Source organism: Canis aureus, chromosome 26 (genome assembly GCF_053574225.1).
Source record: "Canis aureus isolate CA01 chromosome 26, VMU_Caureus_v.1.0, whole genome shotgun sequence".
NCBI lineage: Eukaryota > Metazoa > Chordata > Mammalia > Carnivora > Canidae > Canis > Canis aureus.
In genome coordinates, this window is record NC_135636.1 from 12953378 (window position 1) to 12977568 (window position 24191).

The following is a 24191-nucleotide window of genomic DNA, read 5'->3' on the forward strand; positions in this document are numbered from 1 at the left end:
AAAGAAAGACAGTTTCAAATACCCATAATTTAAAAAACATGTTATACTAGGATTGAGTTAGTTAAAATTCTTTTTTCTTGTTGTTAGTTAAAATTCTTAATAACAAAGGTATAATCAAATCCTGAGAGTTTATTTAGACTTTTTAGCAGAGAAAATTTGTTGGAATTCCTGGAACTACTTTCTCTAGGAATGTTATGCTTTTGTCCAAAACCATAACATTTGGAGTGATACACATGAAGTGGGGAGAAGGGAAGGAAGTGTCTGCCTATTCAGCCATATAAGTCAGACTAGTCTGCAGATCAGTGAGGCATCAACCAACAAACCCTCCACGCCTCAGAGCCTTCCATACCTTAAGATCCAAATGAGGCAATTGAAAAACCTCCTTGGTATCCTGGCTTTCCAGATATAAAATACATCCCTTGCATATTAAGTCACCAGATTCTGTTATTGTGTTCCTATTAAATGAGCAGTAGTAAGATCATCTTAAAATATGTACATCTTTTTTTCTAATGTTTATATTATGAATGATATAAACAATAGACATTAACCAGCATAAAACAGACAAGATAAGACTTCCTCCAAGAATAATACTGTGTAATATTGGAGGAGAGCTAGCCTTCCTTCCCCCTTGACCTCGACCCACAAATACTCATGAATACACATGATTAGAGTACTGGCAATTGCAGTTAATCAGATAAGCAATATTTTGTAAAACTGGAAGCTGAAAGAGTTGACAGAGCAGTTCGTCTTCCCTGAAAGGCATAAACAAGAGATCTTAGCTTATGCAAACTCAATACAGAGCCATCCCCCCTGCCTGTTGCAAGAGAAAGTTAAATTCAAATTTTGTTCACATTTTTGCATGTATTTTGCAGCACTCTGTGAGGCTTTTGTACTTTAGACTGTGAGGTATGTAGATTCACACTCATTTTTAAACATTGCAACTGATGTACAAGCCGTTGTAATTTCTTTAAGATGTGAGAGGCCTTTTCTGAAAGTACAGTGCATTCTTTATGATTTTTCCCAGCCTGCACCAATTAGTCCTGGATCAGCCAATGGACAGAGAAGCATGTATGGGGAAAAACAAAAACAAAAACAAAAACCAACCTGTATATTTGCTTATTAGTGTATTTGTGTGAAATCATTTGCTTTTTGATATTTCAATTTAAAAGACAAAACACTTATCCTTGGGGGCAAATCAGATATTATTGAGATTTCCTGCGTTTTTTTTCACTGTTCAGCATTGTTTTTTTACATTTGGAATTATATTTACTATATTCAGAATATCTGAGGGCTCTATCTATGAGACTTTGCTTCTAAAATTAGGAGCACTTGGGGCACCTGGGTGGCTCATTTGGTTGCCCATCTACTTTTTGCTCAGGTTATGATCTCAGAGTTCTGGGATCCAGCCCCAAGTTGGGCTCTCTGCTGCTCGGTGGGGAGCCTGCTTCTCCCTCTCCTTCTGTTCCCACTTGTGCTCTTTCTGTCTCTCTGTCAAATAACTAAATAAAATCTTTTAAAAAATAAAATTAGGAGCACTTGAAAAATTTTTAAATAATTTTAAAAATTGCTTTTGTGATTCCTTGCTGTCCTTACAGGACTACTCACATAATCATCTTTATGGATGCATATTACCCAAGAGTTACGTTATTGCCATTTCATAGAACTGCCATTTGCTGAAGCTATACATTGCTCTATTACTTTCTTAGCTTTTCTAAAATTCAAGAATCAAAGAAATAAGGTAAAAATACAATAATGGTGAGATAATTTCCCAGGGATGTAAAAATAATAAAATCCACAGCATCTAGAAATGTTGTCAAACCATTTAATAACAATAGTACTAATCTTACTACTAGTTCTGATAAAAATTACTCCAGTAGAATGTAAGCTCCACAAGCATCAATATATTCCAAGTACTTGGAACAGTGACTAGACCATAATGGTTGCTCAATACATATTTGTTGGACAAATTACCACTAAAGAACCTTATTATGAGTATTGTCACATTTTAGCTTCATGAAAATATTAGGATGAACCTACTATCATTATTTATCATTGTCTGTTATATTTTTATTTCTATGCATTTTTCTGTTATTTTTAAGCATTTGAGTCGCAGCAAGGACATTTCCCAAACAATGGGTTCAGAAGAGATAGAAAGATTGCCCTAAAGTTATTCAGCTCACAGGGACAAAGATCTAGGTGGTTAATATACTGCTATACTTAAGCCATGGTTATAACTAAAACACTATAGTCTTTCCATGAGACACCTACTAAGCAAACATTTCATCTTCTACACTTTTCAGAAGTGTGTAAGTATTCAAAACAAAGATAGCTAGGGTGTGTCTTTGACTCAATCTGTAACACATTTTCCATGAAAAAAAAAATCCTCTTTATATTTCTACTGAATAGTATATAAACAAGTCTAGAAAGCTTTCTTGATACTGACAGGTTTATTTTTATTTTAAAAGTGGTATTGGTTTTATTTGTTTTGCTCTTTTAGTCTCTCAGTTTAACAGCCTAAGAATAGCTTTGATTCTATACATTGAAATTGCTCTTCTGAAAAACATATCTGAACATTTGCAAGAAAAAATAGACAGTTTAAAGCTGCTGCCTTTGCTCTAGACTATTAACCCCCTAGATATATGCCAAAATTACCCGGTTGTTCAAATCTAATGGCAGGCTCAGGACTCTATGGTCTATGTTTTGAATTGACTATTTTCCTCATGATACAGTGATCTAATAACTGCTACTCAGGTCAGGGAAAAATAAAACACTCAAGATGAACGTTTGCATTGCAAATCTGTTTACAGTTTCTATACAAATTTCACCGTAATATACTTTCTTTGACAGTGTGCTGGGCTAGTATCTCCTCTGGAAGATACTGTTGTAGAAACCAGTAATGATTTTCCTGGGAATGTCTCCTAGTCTGATAAAAAGAAAATAATTAAGTGAACAAATCTGGGTAAATTGAGATGTTTTATATTTTCACTCTAAATATACTTTCCTTGGTCTTTGCTAGTAGATTTACATCTGCAGAATGCACAAGTGACTAAAAATAATTTTTCAGACTATAAAAGATGAAGCAAAAAGATTCAGATTCCCATACAGAAAGAACTGATCATAGGCATATTCTAACTTTAAAAAAAAAAAAAAAAAACAACTCTTAATTTATTTAAGAAAGAGAGAGAGAAGGAGAGAGAATACATGCATGAAAAGATGCATGCATGAACAGAGAGAGGAGCAGAGGAGGAGGGAGAGGGACAAGCAGACTCTGCTGAGTGCAGAGCCCAAGGAGGAACTCCATTTTATGACCCTGGACACTGAGATCATGACCTGAGCCTAAATCAAGAGTCAGATGCATGACCAACTGAGCGACCCAGGCACCCCTGTAAGATTTTTAAAGAAAATGGAAGACAATGTATTCCCCAAAAAAACATGATTTGGAAAAATCCTTATATTGGAAAAAAAAATCAAATATAGCTACCTAATCAAATTGTTTACCCTCAATATGTATCATATCTTCTAACTGATGAACAATTTTACATACATCTGATCTTAGGCAGCCAACTTTTCTGCTGTTTGCATGATGAATCAAAACTTAGTGTTGTGAGATGTTGAGAAAAAAATTCAACCAAGGTGACACAATATTGTGATACTATTTCTTTACTACCTAAGAATTAATTTCACTTTCAATAAGTCTGTTCATTCCATAGGTTACAACACTAGTCACATTAATTACCATGCTTGTAAACCTCTATATCACACTATACTTACAGAAGCAGAGGATTTGGATGCCTGAGTTCAAGAATAAAAATCTCTGGACAATGTGTGTTTAGCATATTGCCCTACTGGAAAATCAGTTTAACTTAACCTAAGCGTTCTCATTCAGTCAGAGCCAATATTCCTTTTTATATAATAAATATTTTGAAAAGCCCTCTTGAGTATGCTGAAATGACATCTATAAATAGTACTACTTACCTACATACATTAAGCAGAAGGTGCCAGTGGCCCACCCACATCCTCCCAGAACTCAGAGTTCCAGTACCTGCCCACCCACAACATTCTCCAGCAAATCCCTTTATGGGATTCTACCTCAGGGTATTCTCTCAGCCTGGCCAAGGAGCAGGCAAGAAGGGCTGGGGAGTTAATCCTCTAGGAGCAGTCCTCAAATAGCCACAGGTGGAAGTGAAAGATAAATGGCCCAGCTTCCCCCATTCCCTAGAGGGGACTTGTTCAGTGCTCCATGGCAGGAGTGAGCTTCTGCTGTCCACAGTGGTAACTTGCTTATAAGCTGACTCTTGGCTGCCTTCCCTTCCATCTCTCACTTCCCCATTCCTCTGTCAGTACTCTCTGTCCTAACCTCCTAAATAAAGTACTTGTACACAAACCCTTGTTTCAGGGTCTCTTTCAGGGGAACCCAAATCAAGACGCTACATCAATTTTTTAAAATCAATATAATGCCACAGGGGTAATATGAAAGAGATATAAAAGGAAAGTGACAACGTCAAGTTCTGTTTTCAACATGTATATATTCAGGCATGACTACATGTTGCCTAATGTCATACACAGTGAATTAAACAGCAAGAAAGGAAGTAGTCAGATAGTTGCTTTCTTACATGGAAATACTAATGAAGGGGACATCTGCAAATGCAGACTCACACAAGTGCACTATGTTGCCAACTACCATAAGTGGTGCGGCCACCAATGGCATGATTTCCTCAGGCACTCTTGGCAAAATGCTGAGCACACTAAGTACTAACTTCCCTTAATTTTCATGGTGGTTCACTAATATGTTGAAAGCAAAAGGTCTGTTTTTAATGTACCCTGTTGTTTATAAATAGGTTTTATTTATATGACTGTTGAGCAAAACAATGCATAAAACATTGTGCAGGATAAGGAACAGATTCTTAGTGTATCCCTAGTCAGCCCACATGTTGTAGCATCTCTAGTCCTGCCCACAAAATACCAGTAGCACCCCTGAGTCACCCCACAATCATTTTGATTGTTTCAAATCACCCTCACTAAAAGCTCCTTACAAGGTAGTACTTTGGAGAGCCTTGAGTTTCAATAATAATAAATACATTCATACATACAAATAAAAGACATAAAATAGCAGAGGAAAGGGGAAAAGGCACTGAATTTAGAATTTCCGAATTTAAATCCCACTTCTACTTTTTGTTAGAGGTAAGACCTTGAGCAATTTACTTATGATCCTTCTGGCTCATATTCCTCATCTGTAAAGTGGGAGAAATAACACTCCAACTCAGATTGTTCAGAGACTAAATGAGTAAAACACAATGCCTGGCACAAACTGATGGTTCAAAAATATTAGCTGTTCTTATTACTATATTTCCTGACTAAATGATCTAATTTAAGCATGTCTCTGACCAGAAGGCATGGATTGAGTTCAGGTGTATGACTACAAGTTTTCCAGGCATGGTTTGTGAATTTATCATCATTCCATGCTCTCCTTCCTTCTCATCTTTGCTGTCCACCTTTGGTCGCTTGTTATTGCCAGTAATAATGACCTGATGAGAGTATTATTTGAGATTTTGTACCCCTATACCCAATTAGAATATCTTATAAAAGGCAAGCATAGAGAAGAAAGAGGAAAGAAAAAGTCCTGATTTAGCCTTTTTCTCCCCTCTTTGGCTAAATCAAAGAAACACAGGGAGCTAGCTGGACAATTTGAATAACAAATGAGATGATGTATAGGAACACACTGTTGTAAACTATAAAGCGAAGTACAAATGCAAAAATGCTTTTGTTCTTGTTATTTATTAATAGTATCATTAGTTACACATCTGTTAGAACCTCCGCTAGGAAAGACACAAAGACTGAGCATTATCCTTTATAAATGAGATAGCTGAGAACCAAGACTAGATGTTGCTTAAAAAGAGAAGAGGAAAGAAGATCACGCCATGGCTCTGCAGAAGAGGGTGCTTTGAGATGAAGAGCTGGCTAGGAAATGATGGTACCATGTTAGGCAGGGGAGCAGAGGTAACAAATTAAAAGGTCATCTTTTTAATGCTGCAGAAGTCTTCTTGAAGAAGGGACTGCATTGATTGATGTGGTCTGTAATGGAAACTCAGATAATGAAATAAAACCAGCATTTAAAAATTTCAGGCTGAGAACTCATTGTCATGGCAACCCTCTCAGAAAGGAACTTGTATAAGAAAATAAGTTTTAACTTGACTATGCTTTAAAAAGAAAACCTACACTGCAGTGAAACAATTAAATACAGAATTCCAAATTTGCTTATTGCTGGAATGCTTAGTGGAAGCACTGAAATTGTAGGTCCATTGTCTTTTCCATTGGAAATCATTACTTCTCAAAACCTATGACTCATGGAGGGAAAACCATCTGCTTTTGAGGGATCTCTATTGATATTGGGTGCTTTCTACCAGCAAAGATTTACATTTTTTTCCACTCAATACATCATCTAGCATGACACTCAAGTAGAAATCACAGTGGTATACACTATGAAAACACTTAACTTTAGTTGTCCATAATCACATAAAACTATCAAATTCATATATCAATTAGTAGTTACACTTATTGGGAAAATCATTTTTAACCTAAATAAAATCTGGTTTATATTCAGATTATGATTATTTTTATATTAACACTATTTTCTTATTATATGTTCTTCCTCAAAGAACACCAAACTGGGTAAACTATGTTTTGTCAGTTAAAAGGGGTTTTCCTGAATACCCAGTATCTTTGACAGACATGAATCTATGCCTTTTAACTGATGCTGAAGGCAGAAATCATTGTGATCCTTTTTGAATGGCTTGGATTAGGTTTCTAAAAGTCAAGCTGATGAATTTGCCATTGAGGAAATTTAAGATCATATTGCAAGAAAGAAATAGAGAGCAAGAAAAACTCACAAAGATCCTTATAAAATATTTCCATGCTCACTTAAAAACAACAAATGATAGTATGATAGTATATAAAGAGAAATGATAGTATGAGTATAAGATAATATTTATGCTTTTATAGTGTCTCTTACATCAGTGTTATTAATAACAGTCCCTGTGCAATAGGAATATTTTCCTCACTGTCTTCATCCCTACACTCACCTCTTTCATTTGTATGTTTTAGGTTAATATACATTCAAATGAATATTCTGTATATGTGAAGTCCTCTTCCAGTCACACAATACCTGTTTAATTTTCTTAGGACACAGCACTGTCCCAGAAATCAAAATAATACAGTTGTTTGATTTCACCAGCCTGACTTCATTTCTCAAGCCACACATATTAGAATACTGTGTCTCCAAGACCTGGGTACATTCTTCAACACCCACTTTCTCTTTCCCAAGATTTTCCTGAGAAAATCTGTGCCCTCTTTGACTTTTCTTTCAATTTTTTTCCCTGTTCCTATTTCTAGTTCATTCTTTTCCTAATTATCTCCTCCATGGTGCCTACATTTTTTGCCTATCTGGAATCAACATTCTCAAGATTTCAGAGAATGTATACACAAGTAAATCTGCATATATTTGAATTTTGCCCCAGGGGAATTCATGATTGGAGGAAAATAAGTGAATTATATTTGAAGTAGGTTGGAAGAAATAAGGTACATGCACAAACAAGCTCTAGGTCTAGGAAAGATTGGTCAGATTTTTCATTTGAAACTCTTTACGATAAGACAGGAAGAAGAATCATGATTGAAATCATAAATTTAAACATTCATCAGTATTAATAATGCTGTGCTAATAATTCATAGAAGAGATGTGTCGCTGTAAAATGAACCACTAAATTTATTGATTACTTTTATCCTTTTACAACCTAAAGTAAACATGTAGATATATACTGAAAAGGCACCCCACCAAAAAGAATGGACAGAGGAGAGAAATGTAAGGGAATGTTGTATCTTAAATTAATAAAGGAGTATTATTTTTTTGATAGTGAAAAATTTTGTCTACAATACAACCAAAAACCAAATAACTACCTTATTTCTAGGTAGTTATGTATAACTATAACTTTTTCTTCTCTATTTAAAAAGTATCTTTTCTTAGCAAAATGGGAGGTAAGTAAACTTTGTATCCCACTGTGTTTTCTATTTCTCCCAAACTTCATCCAGATCCCCTTCGAATTCCCCTCCTCCCTCAGGCTGAGGTGCTAAGCAATTTTATCATCCTCTACTAATTTATCCTGCCAAAGTGAAAAGTAATTTGATAAATTTCTTCATGTTAGGGTATTAGGAAATTAATTTTCTACAGATCTCATGAGTATTTGCATTTTAAAGGGAAATTGCAGAGAAAGGACAATGCCTGACCATCATAAATTAGTCATTAATTATGGAATTTCAGACATCTGTGATGAGAATCAGAGAATGCTCTCAAATCATACAACGGATATGATGATCTTGTCTATTTATTTGTCTGGACAGGCAGGAGATGGAAACAAATGATATATTTAAAGACAACTATTATATCTTCCAGGGCTTAGGAGATGCTTAAAAATATCTTGGTAGGGGATGCCTGGGTGGCTCAGTAAGTTAAGGAACTGGCTTGATTTCAGCTCAGGTATGATCTCAGGGTCGTGAGATTGAGCCCTGTGTCAGGTTCCTCACTGGTCATGGAGCTTGCTTAAGATTCTCTCTCTTTCTCTCTCTTTCTGGCCCTCCCTTTCCATAAAAAAAAGTCTTAGTACATGATAAATCTTATTAATATTTTTTGAATAAATAAATGATCACACTATTTGTTTCACCTCCAATAAAATTTTAAAGAGTTCCTTCGGAAAAAAAAATGAATTCCTTTGGAGAGATAAGAATAAAGCAGAAATCTCTGACCTCTGTGCTGTGATCCCTAAGCTTTTGGTTTAGTTAAACCAAAAGTAGAAAAGTGGTACCTAGCGAATATTTCATTTATTATGGACATTTCCCTGGTCCCTCTGCAGGTAGGCAGGGCTATGCAAATAGTTCTGGCCAATGAAATGGGAGCAGAAATGGTGTGTGTCACTTCTAAACTGAGACAGTAAAAAGTTCATGCATTAGTTTGCAAGGTCTCTGTTCTGTAGCAGCTCAACAGGTTGTCAATTCAAAAGAGCACAACTATGAGATGATGGAATGTTTTAAGCCAGGGTCTCTGAATGCAGGCCACTGAGATTTTGAGGTTGTTTGTGTTGTAGCACAGCCTTATTGCTGGTCCAGACCATTACAACATTTATCATATTGCTTACATATTTACCATATTGCTACATATCTACTACCCCACCTTAACTAGTTAATCCTTACCCATTTTTGTAGCTTTGCTGTAAAATGACACATAGTTGGAGAAACCATAATGATATAAGACTATTTGTGAAAAGTTAGAGATTAGACTATAAATTTAAGACAGTTAAGTGTGGTGACAAAATTAGTATAATTCAATTCAATGCATCTACTGAGCAGTAAAAGTCTATGGTGTGCTCTGTATTGTCAATACAAATATGAGTTGGTAATACTAACAATCATATTATTAATTATTATAAATAAGATAATATTAATAGTTATAAATATTAATAATAGTGTTTTTTTTTAAATTCTATCCATTTATTCATGAGAGACATAGAGAGAGAGAGAGAGGCAGAGACACAGGCAGACGGAGAAGCAGGCTCCATGCAGGAAACCCGATGCAGGACTCGATCCCAGGATACCGGGATTAGGCCCCAAGCCAAATGCAGACTCTTAACCACTGAGCCACCCAGGCGCCCTTTTTTTTTTTTCCTCTTAAGATTCTATGCATTTATTTTAATTGACTAAATAAATATATTATGAGATAACAGAAAATATGTATTGGTCTCAGTCCCCAGTTCTTGACACAGAGTTCCTAAAACTTTTGAAATGTCCTGAGTAATAAGAACCCTAGGAGGATTTCTTATTCTAATAAAATACTTGTCTTTGACTCCTTCCCTTATATAGGGTTCCTAAAACCCTTGCAAATTTCTGAATGGTAAGAGCACTAGGGGTATCTTTTGCTTTAATGAGGCAGCTCTTGGTGGGCTCCTGGATAGCTCCTATAGGGGGGGTGTTCACTAGAAAGGCCAAGCAATGATTAGAAGCTTGACATTTTCAGCCTTGCCCCTTACCCCCCAGAGAGGGGCTAGAAACTGGAGTTAATGATTGATCATGTCTATGAGAGGAAATCTCCATAAAATTCTAAAAGTGTAGGGTTCAGAGAGCTTCCAAGTTGGCAAAGACAACCACACTGGAAGGGTAAAGCTCCCCTTACCCCCCCCCCCCACAGCTCCATAGGGACAGAAGCTCCTGTGGTTGGGACTCCCACCCCAGACCCTGCCCTATATACCTCTTTATCTGGATTGTCTTCTATATCCTTTATCATATCCTTTAATAAACTGGTAAATGCAAGTGTATCCTTGAGTTCTGTGAGCCTCTCTAGCAAATTAATTGAACATTAAGGTCACTGGACCATAGATCTATAGCTGGTAGATTCAGAAACATCAGTGATAATCCAAGCTTACTACTGACATCTGAAGGGTTTAAGTGTGTGTGGAGGGGGGTTGGAGGATAGGTAACCTTGTGGGACTGAGCACTTAACCTAGGGTATCTGACACTATCTCCAAGTAGATAGTGTCAAAATCATGTTAGGATTTTAGAATACCCAGCTGGTGTCCCAGAGAATTGCTAGGTATGGAGAGAAACCTCCACATATCCGGTGACCAGAAGTGAAGTGTTTTGTGTAAATAGCAAAGGAAATTCATAGGGAATAAATGGACAAGCAGGAAGAACACATTTTCCCTTACACCAGAGAAGGAAAATAGATGAGTTTTGTCATTACAAATGTACTAACTGAGTTCTTGATAATAATTTCTTTCTGGTTTAACAACATCAAGAGATGACATGATAAATGTCTAGAAGTCTGGCTTTCAGAATAGATGTCAAAGCAAGAGCGATCTCAATCTCCTAAATTTGCCAAATCATAAAAAGTGAAAATAACTTATACTTGAAATAATATTGCCAAATATTTTTATAGAGAATCACATTATCCCAGTTATCTTAAATCCATTATCTTGACTGAGCCCCATAACAGTCTCTTGAGTTAGATGGATCTGAGATTATACTAATAGTTTACTGATTCTTTGTATGTGGAAACTGAGGCCACAAAATATTGGCATGGCTTGTCCACGGTCACACAGTGACAACTGGTAAACCAAACACTAAGCAGCTCTGATAAAAGGGTTTATAAGAAATTTTCTGTGTTATGTATATAAATGAGCTCAAATTGTTTATTTTCCATCCTAATAGCCAGGCTTTTCATATCAAACATATCTCCTCATCTATTGTAATAAGTCTATATAGTACAAGCCTATACATTAAAACATATATCTAATTGTAATCAATTTCTAAGAATTTTCCATTTTCCCTACATAATGAGAAATTGATGACATCAGTAATATAATTTTTTTAGCATTATATTTTTTTTGACACTGGTCAAGAACATGATATTCCATATAAAATAGAAAGCTCATTTCCTTCTTTAAGAAAAAAGAGAGGGGGCTCCCTGGATAGCTCAGAGGTTTAGCGCCCACTTTCTGCCCAGGGTGTGATCCTGGAGTCCCGGGATCGAGTCCCATATCGGGCTCACTGTATGGAGCCTGCTTCTCCCTCTGCCTGTGTCTTTGCCTCTCTCTCTCTCTGTATCTCTCATAAATAAATAAATAAAATCTTAAAAAAAAAAAAAGAAAAAGAAAAAAGAGTGGAAAGGAAGGAAAGAAGGTAGGAAGGAAGGCAGGCAGGCAAATAGATTTTTTTGTGTGTGAATAAAAGACAAGACATTTGATAGAAACTCCATTCCACCATGCTGTATGTATGTGGTGATTATCTGGACATTTTGCTTCACGTTTTGCAAATATTTTCCATCTCCATTTTTATTTTTTAATATTGAAGTGACTTTAGTTTAGCACCACCTGCTAACTTAGCACCAAGTAAGATGTAATTAACCCCTCAAAATAATCATCTAAAATAGTTAGATAGACCTAATTCCAATCCCAGGGTGATTAGAGCATTGTTTTTGTCCATCTGCGGGTCATCTGATAAAAGTCAATTAAACTTAGTCCATAATTCCCCCACTCCTTACCTAACGGTGGCAAGTAGTGTAATAAAGATATGATTGTTTTAAGATCATTATCTTTAGAGATATTTCTTTTTCCTATTAAAAGAATGGGTGCTGTTTTTAGACTGTTTCTAGTGGGCTAGCATCTTCTTACTTTCTATTGACTTTAGAAAAGAAGTCATTAGAGATGCCAGTGAATTCATTAGCTAATTCTCTTCAGGTCTCAAGGTCTATATTTCCCAAGCTAGAAACTTCTATACATATCCATTTTTCCAAGCACTTCATCCCCTTGCCTTTTTAATCAATAGGCCATATTGACAAAATTTTAATTATTCCCTAAATGTGCACACCTGTTTTGATTTTCCTTATTTTGCAGTAAAAAACAAAATCAGCCCACTGGTTTAGCAGTTTGCTTTGCTCCATTCTTTTTGAATTTCAGCTTTCTCTTCTAAGGCAGAAGGGTCTTACTTATTGATTCATTTTTTAAAGAACAAAATTTTAAAAATCAAAGAGTAAGATAAAATATTCTGTTCTGTTAATAATTATGCAGAGATTTAAAAGATTGTATAATTAGCTTGCAAAAAAAAGTTTTGTTATTTTGAAGAAACTCACCAATCTATCTTGAAAAAGGCATTTCAAAATTATAATCATGCATGAAAAGTCCAGCAACTATGCAGGATTATCAAAATGTGTCTGACTCTCAGTGCTCCTTCATGCAAATAATAAAACCTTCACTTTTGTGACCTCCTAAGCAATGCTGATCCATTCAGCCTGCTAAGAAGTCAAGGGTTTAAGTATTTTCCTGCCCCACAATTTCACCAAGGTTATAATCCTTGTGAAAAGATCCCAGGGATTCTGTCCAAATTAACTTACTATTGGGTATTTACACTCTCATTTTTCTCATACTTTTATTTTCCTGGTGTAATTGAGATGTAATAAACATAGGACATGTTGCAAAGGAAAAGCAGGTGAATAAATACTCCCAAATCCAGCTCAAAGACTTCCTTTCATCCCAGCCTACTGGTAAGGAAATAGATTAGATCCACATTTTTTGAACTCTGTCTAAATTGATAAAACTTAGAAGGGATGTGACATACCCAGCCACAGACTACTAGTTTAAGAAGAACCAAATAGACTGAAAAGACAGCAACTTTTCAGTTAAAATGAACACATGTACACTTTCTTCAAATCTAATGGTACTATGGATGGCAGAAAGTAAACAGGATGGCTCCATTTGTATGAGTCTAAAGTTTTAAATCCCAAAACATCACAAACAATTAAGCAAATATTTAGGGCATACAAAAGAATGGAGTCATGATAATCAGTAGCACATCACTTACTGAGAATCTTAACCTTAGTTTTCCAAATTTTAGAAATGATTTTCTACCCTTATTTTGAATAAGATCATTTTCCCAAATACGGAGGCTGGAAGAATAAGAAATAAGAAACAGAAAAGTACTTACAACTGATCGGATGTTATTTTCTTTCATCAGCTTCAGAGATGATTTATAGCAATTTGCGAGGTCTTCCTTGTGGGAACCATTAATATGGCCTCTGGCTATTGGTCCTACAGTATGGATGACATCTGCACATGCAAAAGGAAGAAGAAATAGCATAAGCAACGTATTTTTCACTTTTCACATAATTGGTGCTTTATTTACTGTAGGTATTTGTGTTGGAGCCCAGAGACAAGCAAGCTAAGAATTACTGATGTTGCAAATGCCTCCCTGGTAAAAGATTTTATATAGCACAGCCTCATAAAGCAGGCAGTTGCCCAGGAAGGTGATAATTGTGAAAGGGCATCCCCTACCAGTAAGTTATTTCATCATTGGTCAGATCCAAGTGAGACAGATTATAATACAAGATGTGAATAATTGGCACCCTGGCAAAAGACAAATCCTTGGTGGGAAATAAACTGAGAAATAATTGCCTGGAAAATGAGCGTTCTCAATTGACATGGAAAAAAACCAATGCTTCACATCACTTTACTTATAAATAAGGCAATAGTTTCAGTCATTGTACACAATAAAAAAGGACAAATTTCTGAAAATGTGCCAAGATAATTTATAACAATCAGTAATAAACTTAAAAGGAATAACTTTAAAACATCTCTACCAATTTAAAAGTGCAACCTACCAATCCTCATATATATGACATATGCTAAGGATAATAGTCCCTAATAATTACTTTCTATTTTTTACTATATTAAAACTTTCAAAAAGCAATCTATACTTTCGGCCTCTATATTTAAAACACAGATTTTCCTTTGCACATAAAACCAGTCATTGTTATATTTTGTTAATACCGACACACACATAAACTTTTGCATTTAGAAACATAATGCAATAGCACTGTTTTAGTTTTAAAGTCAATAAGGATCATAAGAAAGAACTACATTATAATCCAAATTACTTGAATGAATGCCTTAGAACGTCTGCTTTCCAGTCTTATCTGTTAATCTGCATTATTTGCCCATCTCATTGATGTAACAAAACTAGTCACCTTTGATTAGAAAGACAAATTTGGTCTAATATTATTGGAATATTATAATGAAGTGAAATTATTTGCTTTGGCTAAATAGTACCACTTCATTTCAACAACAATGACAAGATAGGAACATATCACAAAAGTGAGACTATGAAACAGTCTTAACTTGCATAGGAAATTTAAGTAGCAGAAAAGAAGTCATGAAGGGTAAAACCTTTGTTTGCCGGCTAACTATTGAGTGTATTATTTGATGTTTGAGAAAATACTCAAAATGTTGATTTCAACTTTTAGCTCTGAAACACTATTTAAACGCTTGCCAGATAATATTAAAGATGATATCTTGTGATCAAAATAGGCAGAAATGTCACCAGTGAGTTCATGCAGATGCTCTTGCACAGGCAAACCTGACTTTAAAGTGAGAACCTCAATAACATAGGAGAAGAAAAGGGAGATTAGTTTTATTTAGTAAAATAAAAACAAAAATCCAGCACACAGCGATACCATTTTTTATAATAAGAGTAACAAATAAGAGCTGTATGTATTTAAGCAATACAAGTTCTGTGCCAGCTGTAGTGAGTTTTTATGTGAATATTTCACATTAGCTTCTGTTTTGAAGCAAATACCTCATGAATGAAGATGGAAGGTTATACTAGCTTAACTTCATTTTCCCCTTTGTGACTACCTGTTTGTGTCCGGTTGTGATATTCTAAATCCCCCAGTGAATCCAAAGGGAGAGAAGCTGTAGAGTAACATCACAGGATTCTACAAGACAGCATTTTCCAAAAGTGGGTATAGTAAGATGTGGGTTTAAAGGTCAATTATATTTGAGAGTCACTGGGTGAAATTAAATCACAACACCTACCTTAGTTCAGGACTTTCAGGATATTTAATATGCAACAATGGATTATGAATCTCAACAAGCAGGGATACAGAATGGAATACATCTGACTATTGGAAAGTATGTTTTGTTCTGTTTTATTTTTGAAAGATTGTATTTATTCATTCCTGAGAGATACACAGAGAGAGGCAGAGACATAGGCACAGAGTGAAGCAGGCTCCTTGTGGGGAGTCCAATGTGGGACTTAATCCCTGGGCCCAAGATCACACCCTGAGCTGAAGGCAAATGCTCAACCACTGAGCCACCCAGGCAATCTGAAAACTATGTTTTATAGAGTACTTCAAGGGACTAAATTTCCACAAATTTACCTTTGAGAAATGTTGTGCTAGGACAACTCTGGCACCCTCACTGCCATTGTTGAAGGACAAGTCCATGAGTTTTGCCTTGTTTTTTCCCCTCCTCCCCAACTGCCTCTGTATATCAAATACTTAATATATAAAGGTGCAACAGTTTATGCCCTTGGATTCCTTATATTATGGATGAAGGTCAAGAGGAAGTGCCTCTTATCTGGGGTCATAAAGATGTGTCTACTTGAGCCAAGTAAAAACAGGGATTCAGAGCATTAATGGGAAAGGGAAAAAGAGAGTCCATAAAAGAAGAAGATAGTGACATTTGAAGAATCCTTTTTCTTTGCTTTTCCCTGTGGACATCGTTGTTCACATGACTTAAATGGAATTTGTGAAAAATTATTACGTTTCTTCAGTTCTCCATTTAATTTAAAGGTCTGAGGACAAACAGCCAATCAATGAGCCTTCTCCTCAACATCAAAATATTGATCTCTGTATTTTATGCTCTGTATTAAACTTACAACATCCAAGATCAAGTGTTATTATCGACCAACACAATGACCTCTCAGATCCACAAAGCTGAAGGTGAATCAATGTGAGGCCCCAAAGTAAATTTCCTTCACTATTTTAATTGTTCATAGCACTCAGAAGTGATTCTTCCACACTGACAAGTTCTTCTATTCCTGTTACAAAACTCAGGAGGTCTACTTTCCAATTCCAGCTCCAGCCCTACTTGCCAAGTGCCCCAGAAGAAGCCATCCTTTCACTGGCTCCTGCCTTGGTTTCCTTATCCATAAAACAAATTGACTGCTTAGATGATCTCTGTGGTTTATTCTGTGATGTGTGGCATCATTAACATTTACCTTTGTATCAGAGACAGATGGAGTATAAAATGATGCCTGGGCAGTTACAAGAGACCTTAAACAAGTGGCTTGCAAGTTTTATGAGTATTAAGGACACTTTTTTAATATAAAAAATATTATAGACTACCCTTTCACAATAGTAGTTTCAAAATCTATTAATTGAGTACAAGTTCAAGACAAACAGCTGTTATAACATCAACGATGCTTTGCACTAATTTACATTTTATTGAACACAATAGCATCTTGATAGTGGACATGTATACGTGAGATATATGCACCAATCCGTAGATAATGCTTTCACTTGCACATGAATTTGTGGATCCCTTGGTATAAAGAAGATAATGTAAACAGAAGTGTTTAATTCGATTTCTGGTGCATACAGAGGCTCAATAACCAGCAACAAGAGAGGCAACATCCAAGACATCATATACACACAGGCAGAAATGACAGTCATCATCTCTGCTCTGATGTGGAAAAAATACCACATTTTAAGTCTTGAGGTCTGATTATAAGTCAGAAGTTCTGGATCTGTCACTAATCAGTTGTGTGATCTTGGACAAGACACTGTCCTCTTCGAGTTTCTCTCTCCAAGCTAAAAGAAGGATTTGAATAAGATGGCCTCTAGATTCTTTGCTGCTCTCAAATGCAATTCCTCTTCTGTTTGCCTATTAAGAATTGATCTATAGATTCTAAGTAGTCTAATTCATTCTTGTCTAGATAAATGACCACCAGTCATGGTTCACATTTCTCAAACATGCTTGTACAAATAAAGTCCAAATTGGTCAATCCCCAAAGATAGTGTTTTAAGTACCTATCGAAATTATAAATGGAGACTCCTTTTGATCCAATGGTTCTATTTCTAGGCATGTATCTTAGATAATATGCTTACTCATATGCAAAATGGCATTTATACAGGTCATTCATTATAACACTGTATATGATAGGCAAAGATTGGAAACAACCTAAATGTCCATCAATAGTGACTAGTAAAATAATTGTACATTTATACAACGAAATATTGTGTTTCTGTAAAAAGAGTAATGAAGGTGTTTACATGTGTATATGGAAAGGTATCTGAGATATATTACTAAGTAAAAAAAAAATGTAAAGAGGTATAATTAGTAAGCTACCATTAGAGTAAAAATATCGCACAGGAAAGAATACAGGTTTCTTTTAGTGAATACCTGCACAAAACATCTCTGGAAGCAGTAACAAGCAATTAATAACAGTGATTCTCTACCAGGGTCATGATAGAAGCTGCAAAGATGGAGGCATATATGAGAAGGAGACTTTTCACTGTTTGTTATTTTTTTGTGTGTTCAAATTATATGAATACATTACCTACTCAACAATTAAATAAAGCATTAAAACAAAGGGTATGTGGTGTGCTAAACCTTGTTCCTGGATCCCTACCATATCCCTACAATATACAAGTATTGTTCCTGTGCTTTATAAAGATGATCTTACATCACTGCAAATATGAAAATATTCTTGAAAAAGATACAATCCTAAGGGATTTAACAGAATGACTCCACTAGATATATCTTTCCTAATTTTGCTATTCTCAATAATCTCTTTATAGAAAGTCATTATTTTCATGGACACCTAGGTGGCTTAGTGGTTGAGCATCTGTCTTCGCTTGGAGTGTGATCCCAGAGTTTTCGGATCAAGCCCACATCAGGCTCCCTGCGAGGAGCCTGCTTCTCCTTCTGCCTATGTCTCTGGCTCTCTCTGTGTCTCTCATGAATAAATAAATAAAATGTTTTAAAAAAAAAGCAAATAATTATTTTCAGATAAAAGTAGGGTTTAAATGGTGGACAAAAGGGTATTTTTTCTCCTATATGTTTAATATCTATCTTTAAAGTTTCACTACAGTTTTAATATGCAAATTGAACCCTAGAAATTCTTTAGTAGAAATGTAGTACCGGGATATACATCTTAGATATCTCAGTAACCAAATAATTTTGAATAATAGTTAAGAATTTTTAGAAACAAAAAGGACAATATAGAAAATTTAACCTATTTCCCCCTGTTCAAGGGCACCAGAGAGGCAGAACAAAATGTCCAAAGTCACACATCAATGTGGGGAGTTACAATATCACAATGGCAATGTAATTTTGAATAAATTTTTCCTAAGGTGACTACTTAATGAAGGAAATGGCATACATCTATATATACAAAATTTGGCATGTTTATCATGAATCCCATCCCTTAATCTCATAGTTTGTCCACATGCAGATTCTGGTTTGCTATTGCTATGCTTAAAAACAAAAACAAAACAAACACAACAAAAAGAGACAAAAATACTCAAAACATGGTGGCTTAAGATAGTAACAATTTAAGACAGCAATATCATTTCTTATGGTTTCTCTGGGTGAGAAATTCTGAAAGGCCTCAGCTAAGGGGTCTGGTGAAAGGTCTCTCACATGGTTGCAGTCAGCCCATGGCTGGCAGTGGAACAGTGGGGGCTATATAGCAACTAAAAGCTGGATGGGCATCTTGCCTTCCTCATGAAGTCTCGGGTGCTCTCCATATGGACTAGTTTGGGTTTCCTTGCAACATGGTGGCCTCAGAGTAGTCAGATTGCTCACATGACAGCTCAAGGCTCCAAATCAAGTATACCAGAGGCAGAAGCTATGTCACTCTTGTAACCCAACCTTAGGAGTCACACAGTATCACTACCACTATCTGTATTGGTTGCAACCATACACAATCCCACACTTTTCAAGTGGAGACACATAGGCCCCATCTCTTGATGGTAAGAGTAGGAAAGAATTTATGAACATATTTTTAAATGGCCACATCTCAGGACGTCTCAGACACTTGGGCTTTATTTTGGTTAGCATATTTTTAATTAAAGACCTGTGGTGGTTATATTAGAAACCACAGAAAAAGACAATATAATTAAATCTTGTTCCATGTAGCCATTATAGAAAACAGTGTAGAGATACCTCAAAAAATTAAAACTAGAACTACCATATGATCCAGCAATTCTACTACTGAGTATTTATATGAAAGGAATGAAAACATGAACTGAAAAAGATATCTGCACTCCCATGTTCACTGCAGCATTCTTGATAATAACCACAACATGGAAACAATGTCAGTGTCCACCAATATATAAATGGATAAAGAAAATGTTGTAGGGATCCATGGGTGGCGCAGCGGTTTGGTGCCTGCCTTTGGCCCAGGGCGCGATCCTGGAGACCCCGGATCTAATCCCACATCGGGCTCCTGGTGCATGGAGCCTGCTTCTCCCTCTGCCTGTGTCTCTGTGCCTCTCTCTCTCTGTGACTATCATAAATAAATAAAAATTAAAAAAAAAAGTTTAAAAAAAAAAAGAAAGAAAATGTTGTATATATATGCACAGTGGAATGTTATTTAACCATAAAAAGAAAAATCCTGCCATTTTCAAAAATATGGATGGATCTTGACAGCCTTATGCTAAATGAAATAGGTCAGACAAAGAAAGCAAACACTTCCACATTTCATTTTTATGTGGAATCTAAAACAACAAAAACAATAATAACAAACCCAAAATACAAAGAACATATTGGTGGTTGCCAGAGGTAGAGGTTGGGGGGGTGAGGTCACAGAATTGGATGAAGGAGGTCAAAGGTACAAACTTACAATTACAAAATAGATAAGTCCTGGGGATGTCATGTACAGCATGGTGATTGTAGTTTATAATACTATATTGCATACTTGAAAGTAGCTAAGAGAATAAATCTTAGATGTTTTCATGATAATAAAAAAATCTATTTCCAGTGTTTTCTCAGACCTATTATCTGAATAAGTCAGTGACTGATTTAATAAAAATCAGAGCTCGAGAAATATCGAATTAATATATTTATTAATTGTAAATACAATCTAATTTGGAGATTACAGTGTAATTGTAGCTCTCCCTAGCCCAGCACTGGTTTTGTTGCTTCTTCTATACTCAAAGCTGGCAGGAAGCTGTGGGCAAAGGAAAGATAGGGACGGCTGTTATAGAATCAGCATCATATCTCCCTGTGAGCAATAAAGGCAATGTTATTTCCCTGAAATGCCCAGCTTCTCATTCAAGAAAGGAAACACGACCTTCAAATATTTGAGGTCCTTTCTTATACGAGTGAGGAAAACCGAGACAAAACAGCAATGCAATTTGTACATTTAATCAACATTTCAAATGCAAGCCCTTGAAGAGGTATGGAAAATGAGATGGCAGGTCCTTTTGTGCTTTATCAGACTAAAGTGTGGCAAGACAAATGAAAGCTGTTTTTGCTCATCTATTCCAGAAATCAATCAGTCTATAAATCACCTCTTTTGTTTTGAAGCTATAACCACCACCTTGCGTTCCCCCACCTCATTTTATCCTGGGAAATTAGTCTGAACTATATAGAAAAGGGAAGTAGGATAGGTTTTCTTTGAAGGGGGTGTGGGGGAGAGCATGTTTTCATCTCCAGAAGTGTAAATTGAAAAATGTGTGATTGGAATGCCAAATAAGATTTGAAAGCAGTAGAATTATTTACAAAGATTCAATCAGACTTATCCCTGGGGGAGGGGGAGGGGGGAGAAAGAAAGAAAGGGAAAAAAAATCAGCAAAACATTCTGTGAAAAAATATTAGCATAATGAATTTTAAAACAAATGAGAGAACACATATAGGTTGCTCTCATCGTTTTCCATTTGAGAAGCAACTGTGCTACATTCAAACTGTTAATGAACAGTCAGACCAGTGTAGAATCAATTACATGTTGCTTTCATTGACTCCACTCTTGTATTCATAAGCATAATCGGTCCATCTAACAGACTGCATAATGATACAGCACCCTGTCAATCATATTCAAATTGCATGAATTTTAAGGAGAAAACCAATGCACAGAATTAAATTGATTTTCTTTTCTAAAGATAAAACCACATATCCAGGCACTAAAGGTACTATTTGTAAATCTTATTGGCCAATTTATATGATAAGCACTACCAATCTATGACCTGAAACAGCACACTTGAAGTTCAGTAAACAGGAAATTGAATTATCACCTGACAGCATTATGAAGTAAATGCTGCCTTTTCTCTCCATTATAGGTCATTGTTTCCATATACACATTTTCAAAGCTTGTTTTTGTTATATTTCAAGAAACAATCAATTGTCCATAAGATGTTCCTTTTCAATCTGTAGCAGATATCAGTTAGAATGTACTTCAACCATTGCCTTGCAGGTTTCTAAGTTGGGATTATTCTCTCCCTCACTTCTTCAGCTGCATGATGGATTTCTTTCAATGCCCAGAAACACGACAGTCACCCAGCTCTTTACATGAGTTTGGGACAAACTACCACTTACAGTGTCATTTCCTTGCCCATTTTCCTTGGGGTTCTGTGAGTTAACCATTCGTTTTCACTGTTTTTAGTTACAGTTTTAGTTGACCTCTCTTAGCCTCCTTGGAGCTATGATTCCCTAAATAAGATGTCTATGTCTGAGAACAGCTTTAGTATTTTGCAGCTGATAAAGGCATACAGAAAGCACAGTCAAATGAATGCACCCAGCTCAACTTGAAGTTTGATCCCATTTTTTACATGAAAATGTAATGATGTTGCCACCTTTTGGACATCATGTGCTGATAATATGTTTCATGCTTCATTGACTTTAAAATTGTAAGGTGTTAAGCTTAAATTGTGAGGTTTAAATTATAAAATATTACTTGAGCAATTTCTACTAAGATGTTACCCTCTATATTAAAGAGAGAGAGAGAGAAGGAAGAGGCAAATCTTATCTTTAATAGTTTATTAATTCTCCCTCTTCCGACAAAAATCTATTTAAGGTTGATCTTGCTGATGAGGCTGTCTCCTGTTTCAAATGGATCCCTATATATAAGGGTCCATTTTTCAATAACACAGATTGAAATTTTTGTAAAAGGGGTATACTGTGGTCAGCCATTTATAGAATCTTTGGGATTCCACAGGGTATTGGGGGCATCTGCATTACAATAGTGTTATTTCCAACAGAGAGGGGTCTCAGAAAGACTGTGGGAAGCTGAATTATCTGCAAAATTCCAACATTTCACATCATTTTAGAATGAACCAAAAGAGAACACATCTTAGAAGGAAGTGAGTCAAATGCATGGCATTTCTAATGCTTCACTAGCAGGGGTGAGAGGAGGTGGAGGTCCAGATAGACAATATGACTTTTTCAAGGAAGATAATAAGATCTTTGTTGCAGTTCAAGGGATGGGCAGCAATTTGCAGCGTTTTAGAGAGATGCAAAACCAGCACTTTATTAAGATGCAATGGGAAAGAAGGATTTAAGTATCCTACTTAATGGGTAAAAATAAGTGAATGTTAGTCGTCCCCACCCGCTTTCCCGCCCCTCCCACTGTAACGGTAATTCTACAAATGGAGAATCTAGGCTAGGACTAAAGTGTGCAGGGGGGTCGTTGTCAAGACACAAAGGCTGATGCTGTGGTTGCATGTGCTTGCCTGTTACTAGCTTTCCTTTATTGCTCCCTTATCAACACAAGTCTGAACAAGAAAGACTACTAAGATCATTCACTCAGTCATTAATTTTGTTCTTTATTCAATAAATATTCATTGAGAATCCACTGTATACCAGGTACATAGGACAACCACCCCATTCACTTGCACAAAAGAGGTTTCGTGCTTTCTTGATTCCAGAACTTTCCTGGTGTCAAGAGGACCCCCTCATCTTTGCCTTTCATAATACTTACCATTCTATAAAACCTAAAGAGAATTTATCTTCATTGAAGACATGATCTATGAGCACTACTACATGAACTAATTTTGAAACTCATTTCTCCTCGTCTCCAATATCACTTATGTTTGACTATTTATATGACTTTTAACATCAACATTTCTGTACATACAACTAGTAAGATTCCATCAGTCAGAGTTCTCTAAATAATACAACATTTTGCCTGAGGAGGCAGGGCATTTCCTCCCTTTGGAGGCAATCAAGTACGATTACATGTGCTCCAAGATTCTTTCTAATTCTGTGGTGCTGTAATTTTGTGTTTCCTGTCTTCATGTAGAGACTCCCTGCTTCCACTGCAGGGAGCATGACAAATCTATGTGTGAATCTTTCCTACAAAGCCAAGAACTCTATGGGAACAGTTGATTAATGGATAATTAGTGAATTTGTGGGTGATTAAACAAAAGTTAGCCTGATATAATCAATCTAATCAGAGATGATATACTGGATTAGAGAAAACAATGAAGTAGAATGGCCAGTCTAGACTGGGCAAAAGATGGAATGTAGTTATACTGGTTCATGTCATTCAACATACATTTTTATGGAACTGAGAATCTATTTCTTCACAGAAAAAATCAACATAGCTTTATCAAAAATTTCCTAATAAATGTGCAATAGAAGATTTTTAAAAAGACTAAACCCATCATACTCCAACAAGAGCTGTGAGTTTCTTTCCAAAGATTTTCAATAGGGGGAAAAAAAGTGTGGTGACTCCTTTGCCTTTTTTTGCAGAAGGTAATTTAATAAATGCATTTTTAAAATGTGTCATTTTCCTCATCTGCATATAGCTCACTTTAGAGTAAATTTACTTTGTTCTAGAGATTGGTTTTGGCTCTTAAATGACAAAATGGAAAATGA

General features: G+C 35.8%; 1 protein-coding gene across 4 annotated transcripts in view; it reads right to left on the minus strand.

The window, feature by feature from the left end:
- The window catches only part of MACROD2 (mono-ADP ribosylhydrolase 2), a 1919734-nt gene that overhangs the window by 768879 nt on the left and 1126664 nt on the right, over nucleotides 1-24191 (minus strand). For all 4 annotated transcript variants that reach the window (XM_077872168.1, XM_077872167.1, XM_077872166.1 and 1 more), the window contains exon 6: nucleotides 13519-13640. In XM_077872168.1, coding sequence (XP_077728294.1) covers nucleotides 13519-13640 — 122 coding nt within the window. The remainder of the gene's footprint in view (nucleotides 1-13518; nucleotides 13641-24191) is intronic.